We start from the raw sequence: 23,482 nt of genomic DNA on the forward strand, positions 1-23,482 counted from the left end.
TACCATGTTCTTAGGAATTCCCTGGATGTGCCAAACCAGTTGCCTCTGGTTTATGCTTAAAGTAATACTTCTCAAAGTATTAATAATTTCATGGAGAGATACATACACGTGTACATACACATGTGTGCGTGTACGCACATGCCCACCTATATATTTTATTAACACGATTCACGGGGTCAACACCTTTGCTTGTCACAGTAAGCTGCACTGAAAGCAGGTTCTGTGGGTGCTTCCCATGCGCTTCAGTCCTCATATCAATAAAGCTTGCTTTGATACTCTCTGAGATAGACCCTAGACACATATACCTAACTCGAGGTTCACTCCGTAGCAGGAATACACAGCTAGTAGGAACTGGTTTATCTCAGGCCAGCATATTCCGGTTTAGCTTCCACTTTTCCAGGTAGGATTTGAATGCTGAAGAGATGCATCTGTCAACTGTGGTGGAAATAAAAGAGACAGTCTTTTCAATATAGAAGTGGAAAGTTAATGAATTAAGCTAAAACAGTGACTTCTGATGGTCCGTTTCGGTAGCATGTTCAAATCTGTCTTTTGAAGAGCAGATGCTGCAGCTACACTACCTGTAACTGAGAGAAGTGATTCTGGGGTCTGCCCGTCCTGCTGATTTGCCTTTCATACTGTGTCCTTCCGTACAGTGCTTACAGACCCAAGACAATTAAAGCGCAGTAGCGGATTTGTACAAATGTAATGTATTCTCTGTCTGTATTTCAGCTGTAAAGTTTGGTCGAATGTCAAAAAAGCAGAGGGACAGCCTGTACGCGGAGGTGCAGAAACATCGAATGCAGCAGCAGCAGCGAGATCATCAGCAGCAACCAGGAGAGGCAGAACCACTCACACCAACATACAATATCACCACCAATGGGTTAACAGAGCTACATGACGACCTCAGTAATTACATTGATGGGCATACCCCTGAAGGTAGCAAAGCAGACTCTGCAGTTAGCAGCTTCTACTTAGACATACAGCCTTCTCCAGATCAGTCGGGTCTTGATATTAATGGAATCAAACCAGAACCAATATGTGACTACACACCAGCATCGGGCTTCTTCCCTTATTGTTCTTTTACAAATGGGGAGACCTCTCCAACTGTGTCCATGGCAGAATTAGGTAATGAGAGAGAAAAGCTTCCGTTGTAATTGTCTTTACAGTACCCTGTGGATTAAAGTGGCACGTGTAGCCAGGTGATAGCGAGAATGCTGCTTCAGTACGGCTGTAAGCATGTGTGGGCGTTCTGTGAACTGCACAATGCCCCAGTCGGGGAACGTGGTGAACACCTTACGGAACTGGACTGAACATCCCAGGAGCTCGTGGTTGATCAGCTCTAGGAGAGTTGCTTTTGTTTTCAGTCCTTGCAATAAACCCTTTGAATACTGATTAACAAGCTAATTTCTAGTGCTGAGCAAACAGGCAGAGTGTTTCTTTATTTGCAGATTATTTTTGAACGTTTTATCTTTGTTTTCATTACCTCAGTACTCTTTATTTTCTAACAAAAAGTGATGAGGCCCATTTTCTTCTGCTGGTTGAAGACAATCTGGCTCCAAATACTTCAGAAAATTTTTGAATGTAGCAAGTTTTGATAATTTCCCTAAGAGCCTTACAATGAGCACAGTAATGAGCACGTTTTACTTTAAACTCTTCCCTGAATGATTACACTAGGGCTGAATTCCACAGCTATGACTTATCAACAAATGAGACTGGAGTTAGAGCGTGCTGTGTGGACTGGTTATAAGCAAACTGGAATAGGATGCTGCAGAAGTGGCTTTAAGATTCTCTGAATTATATAAACACTGAGGCGTTTAAAAAGTTATTTTGCTTGCCTAAGCAACATTTTTGCTAATTATTCCATTACAAAAACCTAAAAATTGTTTGAAAAATCAGGTATTCCAAGTTAATTTTTTCTCTTTTTGCTAACTTTTTAAAATTAGAGGCAAGTACATGATACAAAATTTTGCTTGTTTTTATTTTAGTTTATGTTGTTTTGAGAAATTTTGCAGAGGAAGGGACAAGAAGGCTTACTTTTTAATGTCCTTATGTTGCAGAATGCAGTTCTCTGCAAAATAATTTGTTGTGACAGCCAAAATATTGTGCCTGGCTTGAGTTCAAATAACTTCAGTTGCAGATTAGTAAAAATTAGAAGAAAAAAAAATAGGATAAAGGGTATGCTACCAGCTTTGTCTCAATCAAATGGTTGTTAATGTTCTCACAGGAGTTACTAGACGATCTACATTAAACCCACAGAAAAAAAGAAAGGGCTTTTCCTTCCTATGCCAGGTGTTGAGTTTGGAACACTGGCCTAAAATAAATTTGTCATGCTGCTTAGCTGTATTTACATTACATAGTGCTTGCATTTAAACCCCACAGAGCACTATTTGGGTGCCCAGCATTGACAGTGCCAGTGTTTGAAGAATGTTTGTCTTCCAGACTAAGGTTTCAATTGAGAAGGGTGTGGCTGTTCATTGAAAGTATTTAGGTGTGTGCTGAAATACAGTCCAGAACTGAGGCCGAGGGTGTGAATAACATAGTAATATTTCACCTCCTGTATCCTGCAAGGGCGCAGGTACAATGCTGTGGGTTGCTGCTAGCCAGAGCAAATGTCTTAAGTACACACTCGTGAAAGAAAAAAAAATAAATTACTCTGAAGTACATAAAAGCTATGATGACAACCAAAGTATAAACTATCTTATATTCTACATAATTGATTGTATGGTAGCACAAATAATCTGATTTTACCTCAGCTGTACACTAAAGACTTTTCAGGTAGTATCCTGCATCAAACTATTAATGCAGTAAGATACTGAACAGACTGACTGGTCTAACAGTTCCGTTTCTAAAGAGCTGGGTTTGGTCGTTGTTAAGTAAAGTTTCACAGAAGACCTAACGCTCGAGTCCCTCAGAATATCCCCATGTCGTTAACAACCACTGTTCCTGTTCATTTTAAGCCTTCCTTTTCGGTGGCCTAACCTGCAAAAGCACCAGCTGCACAATTGCATGAGACAGGTCACCGGGCCTCTACTTGTCACGGGCTAAAATAGGAGAAGAGACACACGTGAAGAGTCAGGGTAGAAAAGATAGTAGAAGTGGAACTCAGATGTGTAAATGCTATTCATGCTTTTGAAGGTGTTCCTAAAGGTTTATGGAATCAAGTTTTATTAATAAATATAAATCTGCCTTCTGGGTCTTTTAACCAAGTGTAGCAGTAAAAAAATAGTTTATTTAGAATTAAAATGTTGTATGGAAATTTTAAATCATGTGCAGTTAACTAAGCGAGTACTCTAAAGCTGAGGAAAAAAGCCTTGAGTCTTTAGTGTGTTACATTAGTTACTTGGATTCTCTAATAAGGGCATTTTCCTAATATTTTTAATGATATGAGAGTAGAAAATAAACTTTTCCCTCACAGGCAGCCTCATGTGATAGCGTCCTGCTTGACAGCACACTCGACAGGTGGTAACTAGCTGTTATTTCTTTATTAGAAAGCTGCTGTTGTATAAAACACAAATGAATTTGGCTTTTGAAGATGTGCTGCCTGGCTGGCAGTGTTCTTACATTCCCTACGCGTGATGCAGAGGGACTTGTATTCAGCAAGGCAGTCCCCACAGAGATTCTCATACCCTGCCTCGAGAAGCATCACCTCACTTGTGCAGATTTTTTTCTATGGCTCTACTTAAGAGTGTAATTCTCAGCCCAGGTTTCCAGGCTGACTGTATCTTGCTGAAGGCTGCAAGGCCACTTACTGAATTTGCAGTGGTTTGAATGCTCCCAGGTTTCACCAACTTTGCCTTTATTTTGCAAGCTTTTTGATCATACAAGCTTTGTTTTGCACCCACTGCTGTGTGAGAAAGAAGTCTGTCCCCAGTAGAAGTTTATTTATTAAAAAATAAACTCGAGCTCACTTAAGCATCTTACGGCCTGTTTGGTGTTCCTGTATGAAAATCCCAGCCCCGCTCTGCGAGCGGGGTGCGTGCGTGTGCACAGGGTGCCCTCTAACGGGTGCGCCGGGGCCCGGCCAGCTGAGTTAAAAACCGGGTTTCTGCTTTGTTTTCCTCGAGCCCGTTAGCGGTTTGCATTACATGCGTTTATTTTCATGAAGCAAAATTGAAGAAGATCTGAAATGAGAGGATTTTTTTCCTAACAGCTAACCCAGTCCCCGCCCCTCTGTTGCAACTGGAATATGTTAGCTCTCTCACCTCTGAAGGTACAGCTTTGTGCTTCTAACATGTGCCACTTTCTGGTCTCTCTTTTAGAACATCTTGCACAGAATATTTCCAAGTCACACATGGAAACTTGCCAGTACTTGAGAGAGGAGCTACAGCAGATAACATGGCAGACTTTCCTGCAGGAAGAGATTGAGAACTATCAGAACAAGGTATTAAAAGCATGCCGAGCTGTGGCATGCTTCTTTTTAAAGCATGGTATTTCCATAACACACTGCAAAATTCACTTTTTCACCGCTTTCTGTTTACTATCAGGAATGTGTACTTTTGTGTGTTTTCAAAAAAATAATACGCTAGAATCAAAAGCAGCAAGATGGTTAGGATATCCTTTGCATTTGTGATTTTTATGGGTACAGGAAAAGGCAAAGCCATACTCCTAAAATCTTATCTGTTGGTGATTGATAAACAAGGATAAGAAACTAGAGAAATTTTTTCAATCCTAAATGGCATGTTATTATAATTTCTTAATTTGTAATCTTCCAGATCAAGTGCAACAACAAAAAAAAAAGCTGAAGCCACCAAGTTTTGTAATTTTACATGGTGTGTTTTGTTTTGAGTTTATAAACACAGAAGTCTTTTCAGATTTCCAGCCTTCAGTGCCTGGTTGTAATCCTGATTCATTCTACAGTTGTCACTCGGCGTTTCAGTTTTACCAATAGAATAGCAGCACAGTGCTGCCCTGACACCAGGCGGTGTTGTAAAATTTAATCAGTGCTTCTATTTCCAGTATGCCTTCCATCCACAAACTACTACCAAATGGCTATTTTTGGAAAATTGTCTTGGGGAGCACTATTTAAAGCACACTGTTCTTTGAAGATATTTTTAATTTCCACCAAAAAAAAAAACCAACCTTTAAGAATATATTTTTTACCACTGTTTAGGTAATTTAATTCCAAATTGTTATCAACATCTGAGAAAATCACTACTTGCATGCCTTTTTTAATGTGGTTAACAAGATAATCCCCATATCTGTATATCTTCATATGTATCCTTATGAAGAGAAGCTAGTTAGATCATTTACATTCAGCACAAAATACAGAAAATGACACAAGAAATGTGATCATGCACTGCTAGTGTAACTTCGCATTTTCTTTTGATGTCGTGAATAAAACTGCCACTGCAATCACCAGAAATCATTATACTTTGACCTTTTTGGCTTACACAATAAAACCACTCCAACCTGGATCTCTTCTGACATCACTGAAGAAGTCTCACCTGTTTGCATTGTCACTCATCCACACTGGTCTTTGGCTTTGAGGTTAATTCCCCTTTCTTATAAGCAGACTGTAGCCATGAGTGCTGGAGATAATTCGCTCTGCTTTTTTTTTTTTTCCCCCCAACTCAGTTTTACTTTATGAAAATGGGCTTTCCAAACCTTGATTGGTAATTTTTCAATTATTTTTCTTCTCTCTCAAACAGCAAAGGGAGGTAATGTGGCAGTTATGCGCAGTCAAAATAACAGAAGCTATACAGTATGTAGTGGAATTTGCCAAACGCATTGATGGCTTTATGGAACTGTGTCAAAACGATCAAATTGTGCTTTTAAAAGCAGGTATGTGGGTCAGCTTTAAGGTCTGCTTCTATTAGTTTTGACTGAGGAAGGTGCTACCTGTATACACATGTGTACATGTGTTGTACAATGCTAATTTAAAATAATTCAGGGGAGAAACCTTACAAATGGTCTTTGTTTGAAGTACTATACCTTCTTAATTACTCTGGATAAAACATATTCAAGTCTACGTATGAAATCTTCATTATGAAAAAAGGGAGCAATGAGCGTGTAAAGATGGAAAAGTTGGATTAAATTTTTTTTTATTTTGGCTTACTAATAGCGAATAACGTCAAGACAAAAATCCAGATTGTTCTATGCAAGATGTTGTAGAAGTAATGCAGTTTACAAATACTGGACAAAGCTGTCAAAGCTTTGTGAACATAAGTCTGAATGAGCTGCTTTGGCTTCAGAGACTTCATTACTCTAATAAAAAATTATTAGAGTTTATTAGCATTAACCAAGTTGCTTTAGCAAAAACTTCTAAAGAGGTTTATGGGAATTCTTTTAATTCTACTAGCAAATCAAACTATGCTCTGTTACACCACAGAAACCTACTGCCCTACCTGATTGATACTGAATGCAGAGCATAGGCCATGTTTAAATCCTCACTTGCTCTTTGCAACTGAAGTCTCTACTTAAACAGTCAAACATACATTGTTTCTGTTTTAGGGTCTTTAGAGGTTGTGTTCATCAGAATGTGCCGTGCCTTTGACTCCCAGAACAACACAGTCTACTTTGATGGCAAGTATGCTAGCCCAGAGGTTTTCAAGTCCTTAGGTAAGGAAATGTCAAGTGTTCTATCTGAAAAAAAAAAAAAAACAAAAAACAACAGAATAAAAATAAGATGGAAAAGCAAGGGGACAGCTGCTTTGAAAAAGGCTATCGTATTCAAATAGAGAGTTCCAAAGCTCAGACTGCTTTATTTTGTAAGCTCTGTTGGAGGCCAAGCTGATTTCAGGAGTTAAAACAGCTTAACTCCATGCAGTAAAGGACTGTTGGTGTTGAAATTCAACGCTTGTCTCAGATGAGGGTAGAGCAGTTTGGACAGACTTGTTAAGAGCAGAAGCCCAGATTTCATTATCTCGAGTAACATATATCCTGTTGGAAAAGGCAGCAGATTTTAAGCTAATTTTGGATATAATGTTACTGCTTTGAAGATGTTAATAGTCTTTTGTAATATGCCAAGTCCAGTTATTTGCAGGTAAAATATTGTAAATATTTTTTTAAATTAAACCACAGTTTATAATTTTGATTTATATATATATATTTGCTAATTTTAAAAGGATGCATTGCACTGGGTATAGATTTGGGATGTAAGCCATTTTGGAGGGCCATGAGAATAGAGCAGCAGAGAATGCTGTACAATTACTGAAGTATTCTCTGCCTTTCTAAAACTCCTCAAGGTACAAGGTTTGAGTGCAAACAGTTCAGAGAATGCAGTATCAGGTGTAGGTTCCAATGAAACACAACTTTCATCTGTTACAAACTACATCCAGAAATGTAGGCTGGGCTGGGGCTGAGGGCTGCAGAGGAGAGCGCTCTTCCATCAGGTTGCAATTCCCTTCAAAGCAGGGCTCCGCTTTTGCAAACTGCGTAACAGCATGTGTAACAGCAGCAGTAACCTGACTTACACCTGTGTGGGCAAGAGAATGGATGAAAGGAGACGGAGTTCCTTTTCTGCATGAAAAGCTTTCAGACCTTGGCTTCTCCCTTTGCTCCTGCATGTACCTTGTATGCCTCTCTCCTCTCCCTCTTCTGTGTGCTCAGTAGTAGTAAAATCGGCACTTTTCAAGTACATATTTTGAACCTCCAGTCCACAGTGACATGAGAAGGTTCCATTTAGAACAGAAACAAAGCTAAACCAATTTTGAGCTTGAAAATGGCTTGGCTTTTATCTGTATTTACCCCCAAAGAATTAAATGTGGAAAAGATACAGTGTGCAAAACCTTCCAGGTAATGGCTGCCAGGGTGTGGGAGCTGGGAACTCATGGGAATGGGGTCATAAGCTCAAGCATGAGTGAGATCTCACTACCATCACTCCACAGTCCTTAAGACCATTCACCTATGAAGTATTTTACCTCCTTTTTTGACCTGTCAGAATAAATGACAACTCTGTAGCTCTGAAGAAGTTTTAAACAATGTGGCATGAGCTGTACCTTCTTTTTGGCAGGTTGTGAAGACTTCATTAGTTTTGTGTTTGAATTTGGAAAAAGTTTATGTTCTATGCACCTGACAGAAGATGAGATAGCTTTGTTTTCTGCCTTTGTTTTAATGTCGGCAGGTAAGAGATAAATGTTTGCTCTAGGTTTATTTGGTAGTTGTTTTATTTTGAAGTCTTTTTAGTGCTAATGTTAAGGCTATTGGAGAGTGTGGAATGTCACCATCTTTTTGAGTGTGGTCATCTTGAACAAATTTTTTATTTTAATAAACACGGTAAAACTATTTAGGCTTTAGGAATAAATTTGTTAAGTTGATAATCCTAATCTAAGCCTTTGTTTTCCAAATTTTCACCCAGCAGAGGACTCAGCTTCTTTGCAAAGGTTTAAATGCGTTTGAGTGAGACCACTGGCTCAATCTAAATGAGACAGGCAGAAAATAGCCACTATATAGAATTATCAATTCTATGTATTATATAGAATCATGGAATGGTTTGGGTTGGAAGGGACCTTTAAAGGTCATCTAGTCCAACCCCCCTGCAATGAGCAGGGACATCTCCAACAAGCACACGACAGAGTGCTTCCAGTCTCACCTCAGGTCTGTTAAGTGGGGTTGCCATTTTAGGCATCGCAAAGGTACCAAGGGAGCTTAGGTATCTGTCCCCATCGTGAAGCTGGGTACACTGAGAATTATGGCGCCAGACGTACAAATCACCCCAAGAGTCAGCCTGGGTCTGCCATGCATGACTAAAATAACTTAATAATCTCAAGTAGCACAGCACTTCAGGTTCTGGGAGGGCTTATTAGGTTGGGTGAAACAAGATACCAGTCCAGAAAATTCGTGTCTGGCATCACACTCAAGGAAGTAAACACTCTGTTTTTAGACTGCAGCATAGTGGACTCAGGAGTGGTGGTGGAAGAGTCTGTTAGCAACAGTGGGTTTACTGAGCCTATCATAAATACATTCTCCTGCTGTTTGCCAGATCAGAAGTATTTTAGCCCTGTGTCTTAGTGTGTAAGCCACAGAATCCCACAGTTCTGCCACACAGAGGATGTAGCAGCTAATACTATTCTGCTAGGAAGTTCAGGAGGTTTTTTTTAATAGGTGAATATTTGCTTCTGATTTTTTCTGTATGTTACTGTAGATCTCAGCAAGAATATCCACTCCAACTACTTGTTTGTTATGTTACTTCCCACTAAAGTTGCTAGCTTTATTTTGTAAGCAGTCTACATTTTACAGACCTTACTAGCAAATGATTAATAAATCTTACTCAGATACACTGCATTCTTCTAATTAAGGGCTTTATAAAAGTAATTTTATGTGCACGTAATAAATACGCTCCAAACCCTATTAATTTTGAAACTCATTTTCTATATAAGACTACGTGAGCAGTAGAAGGAAGGTTGCAAACAAGAAAGACGAATCTGTAACAGACTTAGTACTTCCTGCTGCACTGTGATTGATGTGTGTAGTACTAGAGGTGTTAACTTCATTTATATTTAGATCGCTCATGGCTTCAGGAGAAAGTAAAAATTGAAAAACTCCAACAGAAGATCCAGCTAGCACTTCAGCACGTCCTACAGAAGAACCACCGAGAAGATGGAATTCTAACAAAGGTAAGACTCGTACTGTGCTGTGTCACAACTGTGAACGTATGCTTTCTTAGGAACAGTATCTTAGTGATGGTGTAAAAGCTTTTATGCAGTTAATTTGTTACTTATAAACCCAGAATTCTTTGTTCAAAATCAAGGTGCTTAGCTGAAACTATTTACTAAAAACTAGAAGAGGTGAAATGGTGATGTACTGGTGGATAATGGTCTGAAAAGAAGTATTTTAATGTTGAACTTCATGAAAAGTGATAAAGTTTTTATCCTATTTCTTCTACACAACATTTCTGCCACACAGAATGTTATTTCAGTTGTACAACATGCCTGCCTCAATCCTCGTGAAGTTTCTACCTGCATAACAATTAAGTTGTAACATCCAATACCCAAACTAACCATGTTTTCAGTCTTTCCTGAGAAGTTCCCCACACAGCCTTCTTCTCAGCAGTTCTTCCAAATATTGATGCCTAGGGAAGAGAAAGAGACACTACATACTGTTATGATAATCTAAATATCTTCACTTGATTTTTCAAAAATGGGAAAGTGGTGTGATGTTAAAAAATAAATCTGAAGAATGGGGCAACAATAGGCACCTTCTTACAAAGGTAGTTCCTTTTAGAACTCTACGCAGCCAGAAAGCTCATGCTTCGTTTCACACCACAGAACTAATTACAAGAGAAGCAGGATGGCCCAGCCCAGGCTTTGCAAATTGTCCTCATTTCAAATCCTAGCTCATGTAATTCTTTTCCCAGCATATACTTTGGATACCTTTGTTGGAAGAAAATTTGTTCCATGTGCTTGGATAAAAATAATTTACCCAGTAAGTTCAGGGAGTACCCTAGTGATATTTTTGAAGTACAGATTTTTCTCATCTGTTCCTTTTCATCTTATTTGGCATAAATTAAAAAAGCCTTCTCTAGTGCATTGCCAGTTCCCTCCATAATATTCACAGGGGCTCAAAAGTACTCAGACTGCCTTCTTCCAAGAGAATGACTGAGCTCCAGGAATTACGATCCAGCCATGAAATACTTCTAAATCAATCCAGCGCTTGGTAGAGCGAGGAAACCTGATGATACATTCTCCTAGGAACTTAAAGAAAATATTATTTCAGAAATAGCATTAATCCATTATTGAAATAGCTTTTTAGTAGATTCCTCTTTTTTTATTATTCTTTTGAAAATCTAATGTAACAAACATCCACGATGATGTATCTGTAATGTCATTGTTAAAGTAAACAACTGAAGTTAAGTCAAAGTGTTTGAGAGAGCTTTAATCCTAAGAGTAAGATTGGGAGGCTTGGTTCCATATATGACCGTATGACTTCTGTTCATTTTTTTTACAGTTAATATGCAAAGTGTCTACTTTAAGAGCACTGTGTGGACGACATACAGAAAAGCTTATGGCATTTAAAGCAATATACCCAGACATTGTACGACTTCATTTTCCTCCACTTTACAAGGAGTTGTTCACTTCAGAATTTGAGCCAGCGATGCAAATTGATGGGTAAACGTATCACCTAAGCACTTCTAGAATGTCCGAAGTACAAACATTAAAACAAAGAAAGGAAAAGGAAAAAAAAAAAAAAAAAAAAAAGAAAGAAAACCAAGACACTTTATATGGCCCTGCACAGACCTAGGGAGCCAACACACTGCACATCTCTTGGCAGTCGGGGTCAGGCGAAGGATGGGAAACAATGAAACAAAGTTGAACTTGTTTTTCTCATGCATATGATTTCCATTATGCCTACAAATATGGACCCTTTTTCTGTCTCAGCTTCTCAATCCTTGACCTCTGTTTACACAGACTGAGTGCTAATGTCAGAAGGTTGTTTTCTCTCGTAGTTCACTGCCCAGACTTTTGACAGAACAATCAATTTGTTGATCAGAACAGAGAGTCCACCTAGTAATCAGTGACTGGTGTGCATTGCAGAGATTTCAGCATCAGTTTGCACAACTTGCTCATTGTTTCATGAAGGACGATTTTTTCACCTACCACTGTTTGCCAGTAGACAGAACGGCATGAAAAGGGTCCATAGCAATAGCAACAATAGCATTATAATATATTACAGGGTAAATGGGCATGAAGACTATATATAGCAAAAGAGATATTGTTTATATATTGTTTTAATTAATATAAAATGTAGTTACTGGTATAGCTTTTCTTGTTGAATTGATAAGGCACTTTCATTTTGCACCTTTTTCTTTAAATTAAATGCTAGCGTGTTCATTGTTGTGTTGCATGTGCACCAGAAATTCAAGTTTAACTGAAAAAGGTTTGGCAGGTACTGGTACAATGGGAGGTATTTATGCTGCTGTTTTCCATGTTACTTTTAAAGAGAGGCTGGTCATATCCTGAAAAGGTTACACAGATTTTTTTTTTTTTAAGAGTTGAAAATAATGACATTTTTCTAAATTACAGTCAGCTTTTCAGCTGTTAATTTCAAAGGTACTTTTATTTTCAAATTTTTCAAACCTGGATGTTGAAAATTATGTGCCTAAATCCAGATTTAGGTGCACAAGTCAAAAGCCTCATTTTCAAAGGTGCTGATATTCCGTGGTCAAAGTTGAACTAAGCAATTGCAGATCATTTACAAATGAGTACCGCAGCATCCTTGAATATCAGGCTGTTAAATAAAGTGTATTTCTGCCCACCGTAAATCCAGGTTTGAAGGTATTTAGTTGAGTCTATATCTACAGGAAAAGTATGTGTGTACGACACGTATGTGGAAAAGAAATTTTTATACCTATTACATACTTTTGTACTCCATATCGTAAACAATGCCTTCAAACTCCAAACTCTAGCCTGTGAAAATCCATAGGAGGTTTGTCTTTGACTTCAGTGAGATGAGACACTGACCCATGTTCTTCCAGCATCCAGCAGTTCAATTTCAGGTAGCTGAACAGAGAAGTCCATTGCTCTCCTAATTTAAAAAGATGCACTTTAAAGTTTATCAGATGAGGACAGACTAACAAAGTAAAGGCATGCTGTTGCTAGAAAGCATTGGTTTCTACTCCGTATAATGCCTGGAAATTATTAATATCATACATCTGCATTCCTAATCCTGAAACTGTGATTCCTGTATTGCAGTCTTTACTATTATTAATTGCCATTCCTTTTAGGAAGAATACTGTCTCTGAGCTAATTTGGCAAATAAACCTAGTTCTGAAGGAAGCAGATTCACAATAAATGACATGACAAAATAAACTGTGGCTGTTTGAGCCAAAGGTGCATAATGGGTTTGGATGAGATGAGGATGTGTTTCTTTAAAAAAGAAAAAGGACTGAGACAGAATGTGCTCCACTGCTTTAATTTCCAAGGACAACAATCTCCTACATACATTATAGTCGTTAAGAAGTAACAGAAGTGAATAGAAGCACACTGAAGCCTAAATGGAGAATTAGGTCAGTGGGTTATTACAAGCAAAACGGGTTTTTTCTGTGATTTGAACATGTTTCCTTTGGGGTCAAATTGAGACATTTAGCTGTGACACCGATTAAAAATGTTAGTCTGCAACATCAGGGAAGCTTACAGCTATCACTCATCTCTAGGGTCTGAAAGGAGAGGGAAAGGAACATCATGTGTTTCCCCTTCAAAGCAGTGTACCCCCCTCCCCCCCGAGTATGAGGCCATAACACCTGCACCTCCATGAGCACTGGGATGGAGGCATGAGAGGGCTTTTCGAAAAGTCTGCAGAGCCAGGCTTGTACTGCTCCATCCTGCCTGCTCCCGAAGAGGCCGGTCACAGCCCAGCCACATGCTCTCTCCACACTCACTGAAACGCTTTTCCTAGAATCATTGTTTACTTTATTGGAGTAACTGGCATGATATGGTACTTTCATTCTAATGTGTGTTTCTGTTTTTAAAGCAACCCTTTTAACTTACAAATGTTTTCTGAATGTGACCAGCCTTAGGTGCTAGTCCTGTAAAGATCAACTAAACTTAATTTCAGTGTCAACTAACAAATAATGAAGTAAGACCTGTAGAGAGCAAGATACAACTCCTACTTCTGATAATAAGTAGGCTACCAGGCAAAATATTTGGGGATTAATTTTCAGTCACGTCCTTTTCTTACCTTTTCCTGATGAGTATTGGTACTTTACCAGGCATCTAGGTGCCAATGGTTTTGTTTGGTATCTAGTTCAGCATATTTACACCTATAAGTCGTGGACCACACAGATTTCAGGAGGATTTACTAATAAAATACAAAACCATAAAAGGGCTCCAGAGAGGACCTTAGCTGAAAGCCCTTTGCATCTGAAAACAGCTTGTGACGTGATCTTCCAGGCCAGAAAGTCCTCTCATTTTCATCCGTGGGAGCTCCTGTGTACTGGCACCTTGTTAAATCAGGCTGTGCATACATACCCCAAGTAACTGCTTTTGTGATCACAGTCAAGAGCCACTTGGCAATAGAATATTATTTTTGGTTTGCTCTTCATAGGGGAAAAAAGGGGATATAGCATGGCAGATGCACTGATAAGACTTCTGTTGCCAAGGAGGCTTTTATGAAAGGGGGCGTAGAATAACGTCACTGGCTGGTCAGAGCAACAGCCATTTAAGAGCCCAGCGCAGCAGAGGAAATGCGCTCTGCGAAACCTCTGGGACTATGGCCTGGTATCAGGTGATCAACTGAATACTCAAGTTAAAAAACGTATTTGGGGTCAATTGGGGTCACAGGAGTATTTTCATAATCTGCCCAGTTCACTGCAAACAAAAACATGAGGATAGCTGAAGATAAATGAATAATATATCAGTTTTGAATGATCGGTTCCTTACAGTCTGCAGAGAGATTTTCATTGGCTGTTCCCTCTATCCATGGAGATGTTTTCTTGGCTTTCTAGGAAAGAGATACTATACTATACTGTCATTTGAACCACCCTGATATACTTCATCTCCAACATTGTTTGACGTCTTACAAACTATGGGATTAGGTGAAAAGGGAGGCTGGTTTTAAGTTTGGTTGTTCTTTATTAAAGCTTATCTATCTTAGTATGGATACCAAGATATCTGTGTGTGTCTGTGCACCTGTGTGTGCGTGTGAGAGAGAGTACATTTGTGTGCACACATGAACATATGCGTGGGTACGTGTGAGTGGCTGCTTCTAGGCTGTTAAGTGTCAATGGAATAAAGAAAATGTATTCAAAGTACTTAAGTCAAAAACAGAAGTTGGAAAAAAGATTTATTCTATACAAAGCCTTGTCTGGACCACTTTAGAGAGACTTCTATTTTTTTAACCCTTCTATAAATGTTTGATGGCACTTGAAATATTCCTGCAATAAAATGTGATTTGTGTAAACATTAAAAAAAAGATTTTGTAATGTGAAACAATGAAAGAAAGTAATGTAATTTTTCTAAAAAACAAAAAAAAAACAAATGAACGAACTTTGTATTATTTTCTTGATGGAATTTGTCTATTTGTCTTTGGAAAACTTTTTATTTCATTGAATGTGCCATAGTAGAGGTGTGTTTTTCTTTTTCTTTCCTTTTTTTTTTTGTTTTTTACATTTTAGATTAAAGGAATAGCTGTGTTCCGACATTCCAAAATGCAAGATGGCATAGCAGTCACGATTAAAAGGTTTGATTAGTAAGCTTCAATCATTGTTGCTTTTTTTGCACATGTTCTTCATTCCTCTACAGTGCAATATGTACATAGAGCACTTGCGGGTGTAACCTTGATCCCTCAGGGAAAAATACATATTTGTACAGGATTTTTTTTTCTTTTTTTTTTTTCTTTTTTTTTTTGCTAAGGAATGTCGATTGAATCACTTGTCTGTTGTTGAGGGGCAGCCAGATAATAATCCTAAACCACTGTCACAAAACACTGATTGTTTAAATTTTGTGCCCTTTTATTATTTAAAAAAGGAAAATAAAAGTTATTTTCTGACAGTTCTTTGTGCTGATTGGTGGAAAAAAAGGGTAAATAGATAAGCACCTTATGATTGACTTAACTGTGAATGACAATCCATCTCGTTACCAACAACAGAAGCCCTATCTATCATTTTGGAGCTGGGATTAGGAGTCAGAAATTAATGTGCTCAGGGATATTCTAAAACTCTTCAACAGGGTAGCCAGTACTACTGGTGGAACAAATTACTTTAAAAAAAAAAAGCTAGTATTTCTTCCCTTCCCCCTCCCCCTCAGGCACAAGAGAACTGGATATTTTTTTTAACTAAATGCTCTATGTGTGCCTCATTCTCTTACTCAGTTTTGCAGTGTAGCTGCTCTTTGGTCTTTATTTTTTTTCAAGCAAAAGTACTCCAAACAGCGCAAAGGTTTTGCAATTATATTTTAGAAAATAAATTAATGCTGATCCATTAAATAAATGATTTAAATTAATTCCAATACCCTCTGGATATTTTTATAATGATAGGACTATTTTTCCAGCTGAATTTCAGTGTTTTGCAATAGAAAATGGGTTTTCAGTATTTAAATTACTATCTAAGAAAACAAATGAGTTGATGATAATACAGTAAGAATGAGAAGGTAATGATTAGGTTTCGTCAACAAAGTCGCATAGAAAGGAGCACAGGTCTGCAGGAATACAAGAACAGCACTTCAGACGTTGTCTGTCGTTATTGCATATGCTTCATGGTAAAGCAAAAAACCTGACTGGGAAGAAATACTGAGGCTGAAGACATTTTCATATTGAGTACCTCAAATACAGCAATTCCAAGTGATTACAATGGCACCAAAACCCAGTAATCTCTAGGAAGTCTCCAAGTGCCAAACTGTAGGATTCTGGAAGCCTGTCCCACTTAGCCTTGTTTTATGGCTTCACATTCTTTTGAAAATGCAAGTAGAAAAGTAAATAAGCAACTGCAAACAAAACAAGCAAGATTTCAAGACTTTGGGTTAGACTGGGATGACACTGAATTTCTCAAACACATCTGCTTGCAAAAAGCGTCAGTTCTCCAGCATCTTACATTACTGAGGGTTTTTTCACTGGGTATAGGGCTTCCAGTTGTTTACTTTAGGTTGCCTAATAAATAGAGAAACCTTTTCTTAGGGTTTTACGTGCTGACGGTCAAGTTTAGCTTGGAATGGCCTTCCAAGGCAGACAACCGCTTAGCAAGTATGACCTCTTCATCAGTCTGTGTTCTGGTTTCTTCAGCAGAAAAAAAATTCCTGTTGCTGATTCGCAATAGGACCTATTCTTTATGTACTTGCAGATCAATTAAACATTCTGTTAATATGTACTATCTATAAAATGTTTTAACCAAAACATTTTATAGATAGTGAGGTGATCCAAACATTACAGTATTTTTTTTGATTGGCATAGTCTGCACTTGATAAACAAAACAGGTTACACAGTATAAGCTGTGCATGCAAACAACGTGTACTTATTTCCGTACACATTCCAAAACTCCCCAGTGTAGATAAACTTATTAATATAAATGTCAGAAACAGCATTTAGTATCCAATATCCAAAAATAATAAGCAGTTTTCTCTTGAGTATTAAGTATATGAAATTCTACCTGTGCTAGCTTGATTCAAACTGCACAGAAGAAACATCTTTGTTTTTCTTAGCTGGAGAAATGTAACTATTAGAATTATTTTTTTCATTAATAATACTAATATTTATTACTTTAAAAGTTTCATCCATTAATATATTTGAATACTAGCCTCCTGTTTTCTTTACGCTTAAATACTCCTGTCAGTAAATCATTTGGTGGAAATGAGGGCAAATGCATACAGATACCAAATACAACAATAAAGAGAAGTTTTAAAATTTAAATGAGTATTTATTTAAAAATCATTGCAGTGTGTGCTTTAATCCTAGTACTGTGATAATAGCTCGCTAAATAATGCTAGGTCACTGGACTTGAGGGGAAAACATGTAACATTTAGGATAATATACAGTCTACCTTTGGAACTTTATTCAGGTACTAAATAGAATTTCAACATCAAAATAAAAGCTGTATTCTACCTTTTTCATATGTAATGTTGCTGTTTATATTTTTTTCCTGCCTTTATCAGTGGTAGAATATAGCAATAACTTTATAGCAATAAGTAGGCTATCCAAATAAGAAACAAAACATGATAAAGGCTTCAGATCAATACTCATAGGTTCATTCCTTCTGCCACAATGTTCACTTTTATGTCTTCCCTCATCATCTCATTACTTCTTCAAGCTGAACTTCACCATCAAGTTGTTCAACTTGCTGTGAGACATCACACCTTTTTGTTAACACCTGCATGTTTTCAGCGTTCATATGTCCTTTGTATACTTGTTTTCCTGTAAGTCAGTGTTTCTCAAGCTTTCTGAAAGCACAATCCCTCTAGGCTGTATTTCCTTATAGCGCTCTCTGTGCTGGAATTAACTTACTTTTTCTGGGGCAGGGAGTGCGAACCAGCGGCACTTCCTAACCGAAGGAACTGAGCTGCTGCTAGTACTGAGTAACTCCGTGGCTACTGCAAACGCTTGCAGCCAACAGCCAGCTCTTCCAGCCTCTCCACGCTGTGGGGGCTGAGCTACATCCAGTAAGCAGGATGAGTCCCCTGGCCAGCACACTCCTCTGCAGCCAGTACAACCACACGCTCTGCGCTGGAGAACTGAGCCACTACACTTCACATAGAACCAACCTACGTTTTGCCTGACATAGTGTTTTGATAATAATCTAAACACTTAGCAACTTTCAAATGGTTGTGACTTTCGGTTTGAGAAACACTACTCTAAATTACCCCACAAAGTCTTAATGTAGATGCACAAACCTTACAGGAACTTGCAATCTGTAATGCTATCTATATCTAATGCAGAGAATTCATAAGCAATACAGTGAATTTTATTTCACAAAAAGGCATACGTACTGTACACCTTTCTAAATCCAAAATGTTCCTCATTTCTACATTGATTTAGAAACAAGTTACAGAACAGTGGTGAATATTTGAACTGTTAGGACATTAACTGGCTGCTTCTTTATATGTAACTGTATTGTCTGCCTGCTCCTTTTCTGGAGATGTGTTTTTGTATTGGATGTTTGGGCCAATGGGAGGCTTCAAGCTACAATGTATTTTCCCAGATTAAATATATTTAACATATGACAAACCCCAGACAAGGCTTTTTAAAATGTATAAAGAATTGCAGTGTTAGGTGGTTTATTTGCAAACTGTTTTCAATGTTGTCCATTTTTATGGCACCTTTAACAATACTCTTGTTTCCAAAGTACAAAAAAAGGTTAAAAATACTCTAGCCATAACTGAATGTCAAGCAATAAAAACAAATGACTTTTTGTGCATAGATTTAAAAGAAATACAAGTTTTAGACATCTGCATGTAAATGCAATCTCTTGTTTACTGCTTTCTTAAACTTGAGCAACTGATTCCTTATTTTACTACTAATTTAAGGACTTGTAATGGCCTGTAAACATTTTATCTTGCTCTATTCTTTCAACTCTAACTTTGTCTCTGCTTTGGAGTCATAATATTTAATGTTGTTCTGCTCACCTCTATACAGTTAACTTTTTGCTTTCATTCTGTATAGATAAAGTTATACTATAAACAGCCTACACAGTGCAAATATTTATCTGTTTATCAAATACCACATTATGCTGTATAATATCTGTTTTACTATATAATCTATTTTAGACATAGCTGTTTAGAACTAGAGTGTGCTATTTTTGTGTTTTTCTGATGTGTGGTGCTAGATAAGTTACTTTTGTGAACAAAAGCAAACAAACCCCTTTTATTCCTAGACAATACCACCTTTGGGTCTTGTTAATTTCACTGAGTATAACTATATATAAATATATATATATTTGTGTATATATATATATACACACACCAACATATGCCCAACAAGTACCTGTATCAGAGTACAAGATTTGGGACATGGTTTTCTCTTTAAATGCATAGTGTCATTATATAAATTATTCTATAGTATATTTAATAAGGAGAAAATTACTTCACCGGTACAGATACTTGATATCATATGTAGAATTTTTTCTACATTATTAACATTATTAATTATTAACATTATTAAAAATGTTCTGTCCAGCTTGTTATCCTTTTGGTTACTGAAACAGTCTGCCTGTATAATATCAGAAAAAAAGAAAAACATCTAATCTGCCAGTATAAAGTAATTACAATATGCCGTCTGTCTGGAAGGGAGGGCGTCATTTGGCTTGTTGGGAGAGTTCTATCCTGTCGTTGCATCTGATATTTATAGATGTTATTCTGCCAGGTGCCTTCCTCCCTCTTCACTTTAAATAGGAGCTGTACGCACTCAAACTGCGGATGTTACTAGGCCACGCCTACACACTTAACTCCAGTTACTGTAAATAGGAATTTTCGGTAAATCTTCCATGATAGATGGATGGCTAAATTCAGTCCTTGGATATGCTTTATAAATCATGCGTACATATCCAAGGACAGCCGTTAGCAACTAAACTCAATTAAGAAGTGGAATTTGCAATGTTTTGTCAGGTTTGGGGGTTTTGTTTTTATTTTTCATGTATACCTTAATTTACGTAGTCATGTACCCTTAAAAGTATTCCTATCCCCTGTTCCTTTCATTTTAGATATTATTTTCATGTTAATTCTTAAAAACTGATGGATATCAAATATCTAACTAAGGAGGTAATTAACCTTTTAAATATTTATTAGAATTTTTCTGTAATATTACTGAATTTATAAGATCTTTAGCAAAGATTTTTGAGCAATTTATTAAATACAATGTTTCTGTTTACTGCACTTTTTGATAATAGAAGGTAGTGAATTTTAAAGCCATGATTCTTGGCTTCCATGCACTGCTTTTATACCCTCAATCCAAGGAATATATATATATAAATAATTTTTTTTAAACAGCAAACAAACTGTTGTCCTAAAAATAAATACAAACTTTACTGCACCGTGGGTATATTTTCATAAGTGGAATGTTTAATTGCGAACACTATCAGGACAATTATAAAAACCTCCTGAAGCTACAATCTTATTTAAATATAAGCCATGACAGTTTTATTTTCCCTTGTTGATTTAAGTCACCTTTTGATATTGTCAAAGAGAAAAGGAGTCACTCTTAAATTTGTATGTACTAACCTATACATAATGCTAGGAACACGTTCTCCCTATTGTTTTCATTTTAATCGTTTGATACACTTATGCAAAACCATTTGGTTAACATATATTCTCCCTGTTTCCTAAATGTTCGGCGAAACAAGACCAGAATAAATGCTGATTACAAAAATATATCAGTTTGAAGGTTAAGCACATAGACTTCAAAAACCTCGTTGAGTGATATGCTCAAATTTCTGTAAATACACAGAAGTTTAAATGCAATTATACTGTACATATAAATATATGCTGTCTGTTATGTGTACAGTATGTATAAATTCCTTTTCTAGCCACAATAAAATGTAAGCCATCGAGAGGAATACTAAAGTGGTGGTGTACTAAACCTTTGCTAATGATCTTTACCCAATCACTTAACTTTTCACTTTCATGGACCTTTCCAACTCACGATAGCCTGCTTATATTCAAGTTTGTTATTTTACTCAGTCCCCAAAAAAAGTATTTTGATTCATTTTGTAAATATGACTGTAAAAATAAGAGATTTAATGTTGTCTTTTAAATACTCCAATTTTCATTCTAATATGAATGTTGTTATATTGTACTTAGAAACTGTACCTTTAATATTACATTACCTTTATTAAGTGCATTGAACACATCGATTTTAGATGTGCTTTATGTACTGTTATCCTGTAATAAAACTTCAGCTTCTAATGGAAAAATCTGTCTTAATTTTTTTGTCAGTAGCATCCTGTTTGTTTTTCTGAATCACGGTTTATTAGGTTTACTCCTTAAGGAATGCACCGTTACAAAATTAGGCTGTGCTTCCAAGCGTGTATATCAGAGTTGTTTAGCACATACACTGTGTAATGTTTGGCAGTGGGGAAACAAGACGACTCCCAAGCACCTTTTAAGCTCCCCTTTTGGCCAACAAGAGCTTTAGACCTCCTCAGAATGAATGTGGATCAATCCAGCTTCCCTGTCCTTTAAGGTGTCGTCTTGTTTGAAATCTCAGTTCACTGCATCAAGTGCAAGATACAAGAAATCTGGCTTAAGGCCTTCCCAGTGACTGCTGAAATACCACTTCAGCCTAGATCTAAATGAGGATTTGGGTATCAAAATTGAGCTTTTAATACAATTTAGGCATCAAAATTCAATGTTGCAACTCCCCTCTGCTGCGCAAACTTTGGGAGCACCTGAATGTCAGCAGCACGCTTAGTCTCAAGACTTCAGGCATGTAAAATTGTACTTCTGCACCTACCCAGAAATGCCTCAATCTTGACAGAGCTTTATCAGCTCAGTATTTGTAAGCCTGACCATGATCCAGAAATAGGTATTAGCTTTCATCTTTGAAGCACTGTATCTGGAAGCAGCCTTCACCTACAGATCAAGTCTACTAAAAAAAGTAGTGGAAGTAATCACTTTCTAAGAACTGTAGCGCTAAGCAGTGCCATTTGTTCTACAGCAGCTCCATGACTAAGGCAGTCTTTGAGACACTGAAAATCCAGATTTAATTATCTCATCCTGAGGACATGATTCCTGCCACATCTTTCCTCTCACAGGAGAGTTCCTAACCACCAAGATATAGGTTAGGCAACAACTACATAAACAGCTATATATGTTCAACATAAAATGCAGGAATTTTTCCTGAAGTGAGAGGCAAACCAAAGACTCCCATGCCTGCCCATAATGATATCTAAACTGTGGGTTGGGAGGTGGTGGTTTTAATCTGACTATTTCACAGAATCATAGAATGGCTGAGGTTTGCCGGGACCTCCAAAAGTGACAAGCAGGGCCACCTAGAGCCACGTCCAGACAGCTTCTCAGTGGCTCTAAGGACGGTGACTCCACAACCTCCCTGAACAACCTGTGCCAGTGCTTGGTCACCCTCACAGTGAAAAAGTGTTTCCTGATGTTCATGTTTATGTGATCAAAGTAGAAAGATCACATGTAGAAAGTAGCACCATTTGAAAAAAACAAACACCACCAAAAAAAAACAACACTGCAGGTTTCAGAGAGATGTAGACTGAAGTAGGATTCGACTTGACACATTCACAATCTTGGGTAAGTCTTCTAATAATCTGGCTGTAACTGTTGCCATACCTGGATTCTGAGGTAAGGTTACTCCTTACACGGCTACCTCCAGGACTGGGCTCTGCGTGGATCCAGTAGGGAGAGAGAAACCTTTCTGCTTTTCTGAGATACGCAAACCAAGAAAGTGCAGAATTAAAAGTAATATTCTTAAAACTGATCTGCAAGCAAGCTAAAGAGACTCCTTTGTTGGTGGGTTTTGACATCATTCAGAATCATCTCAGTATTTTTATGTATTTGTGTATAGCACCTAAAGTTTTAGTTGCAGGACTAGGTGCTGTGAACGCTGTGCTTGCTTCATGCCACAACCCTCCCTTCCCTCTTCATTCCTCCATCTGTAGAGCTGTGAAGGGAATCACCTTTTCTTATAACACCACAATCAATGGGTTTCCATCATCTAGACCTACAGGTATGGGGAATATTTGAATTCCACATTTTACCACACTGGGAAGCCTGATCATCAGAAAAAAAAAAAAGATTTTGTGGCTCTGCCCACCTTAACAAGTGGGAAGTGAGGCAGGGAAACTGAAAGCCCAGGAGAGGAGGGAAGCTGACAAATGCAGCAACCTCCACGGGGCACTTCAGGCTTCCCACACACGCTCCCAGTCCTTCCACTGGGCTGAGCCAGCCCAGCCCGGCCCAGCCACCTCTGCACACCCAGGGCAGGAACTGCCGCTCGAGGCACCCAACATCTGGTCAGGGCCACACCTTAGCGAAGAACGCGGAGTCGGAGCAGAGCCCATAGCGCGGAGAAGCCTCAGGAACATTTAATCTCCCGGTGACGCGGGACGGGGCCGGCACTCCGACGCGCCTCGGCGGCGCCACACCCTCGCCCTGCAGCAGCGCCG

The 23,482-nt window shown here is 38.0% G+C and overlaps 1 protein-coding gene and 1 long non-coding RNA gene across 3 annotated transcripts in view; one reads left to right on the forward strand and one right to left on the reverse strand.

The window, feature by feature from the left end:
- RORA (RAR related orphan receptor A) overlaps positions 1–11,245 on the forward strand; it is a 63,910-nt gene extending 52,665 nt beyond the window's left edge. The window contains exons 4-10 of one of the 2 annotated variants that reach the window (XM_086756923.1): positions 730–1,125; positions 4,260–4,381; positions 5,649–5,781; positions 6,451–6,558; positions 7,952–8,062; positions 9,442–9,554; positions 10,885–11,245. In XM_086756923.1, the coding sequence (XP_086613049.1) occupies positions 730–1,125; positions 4,260–4,381; positions 5,649–5,781; positions 6,451–6,558; positions 7,952–8,062; positions 9,442–9,554; positions 10,885–11,049 (1,148 nt within the window). In that variant the 3' untranslated portion in view covers positions 11,050–11,245. The remainder of the gene's footprint in view (positions 1–729; positions 1,126–4,259; positions 4,382–5,648; positions 5,782–6,450; positions 6,559–7,951; positions 8,063–9,441; positions 9,555–10,884) is intronic. The other variant, XM_086756924.1, reaches the window with a different exon arrangement.
- Positions 116–23,455, reverse strand: LOC147599303 (uncharacterized). Its single transcript, XR_015259846.1, has 5 exons — positions 23,343–23,455; positions 22,647–22,739; positions 9,939–10,009; positions 4,203–4,348; positions 116–435 (listed from the first exon to the last, which is right to left on the reverse strand). It is a non-coding gene; the product is annotated as an uncharacterized LOC147599303 (long non-coding RNA).
- Positions 23,456–23,482: the final 27 nt, after the last annotated feature.

This window comes from Chlamydotis macqueenii, chromosome 12 (genome assembly GCF_036417535.1).
Source record: "Chlamydotis macqueenii isolate bChlMac1 chromosome 12, bChlMac1.mat, whole genome shotgun sequence".
Lineage (NCBI taxonomy): Eukaryota > Metazoa > Chordata > Aves > Otidiformes > Otididae > Chlamydotis > Chlamydotis macqueenii.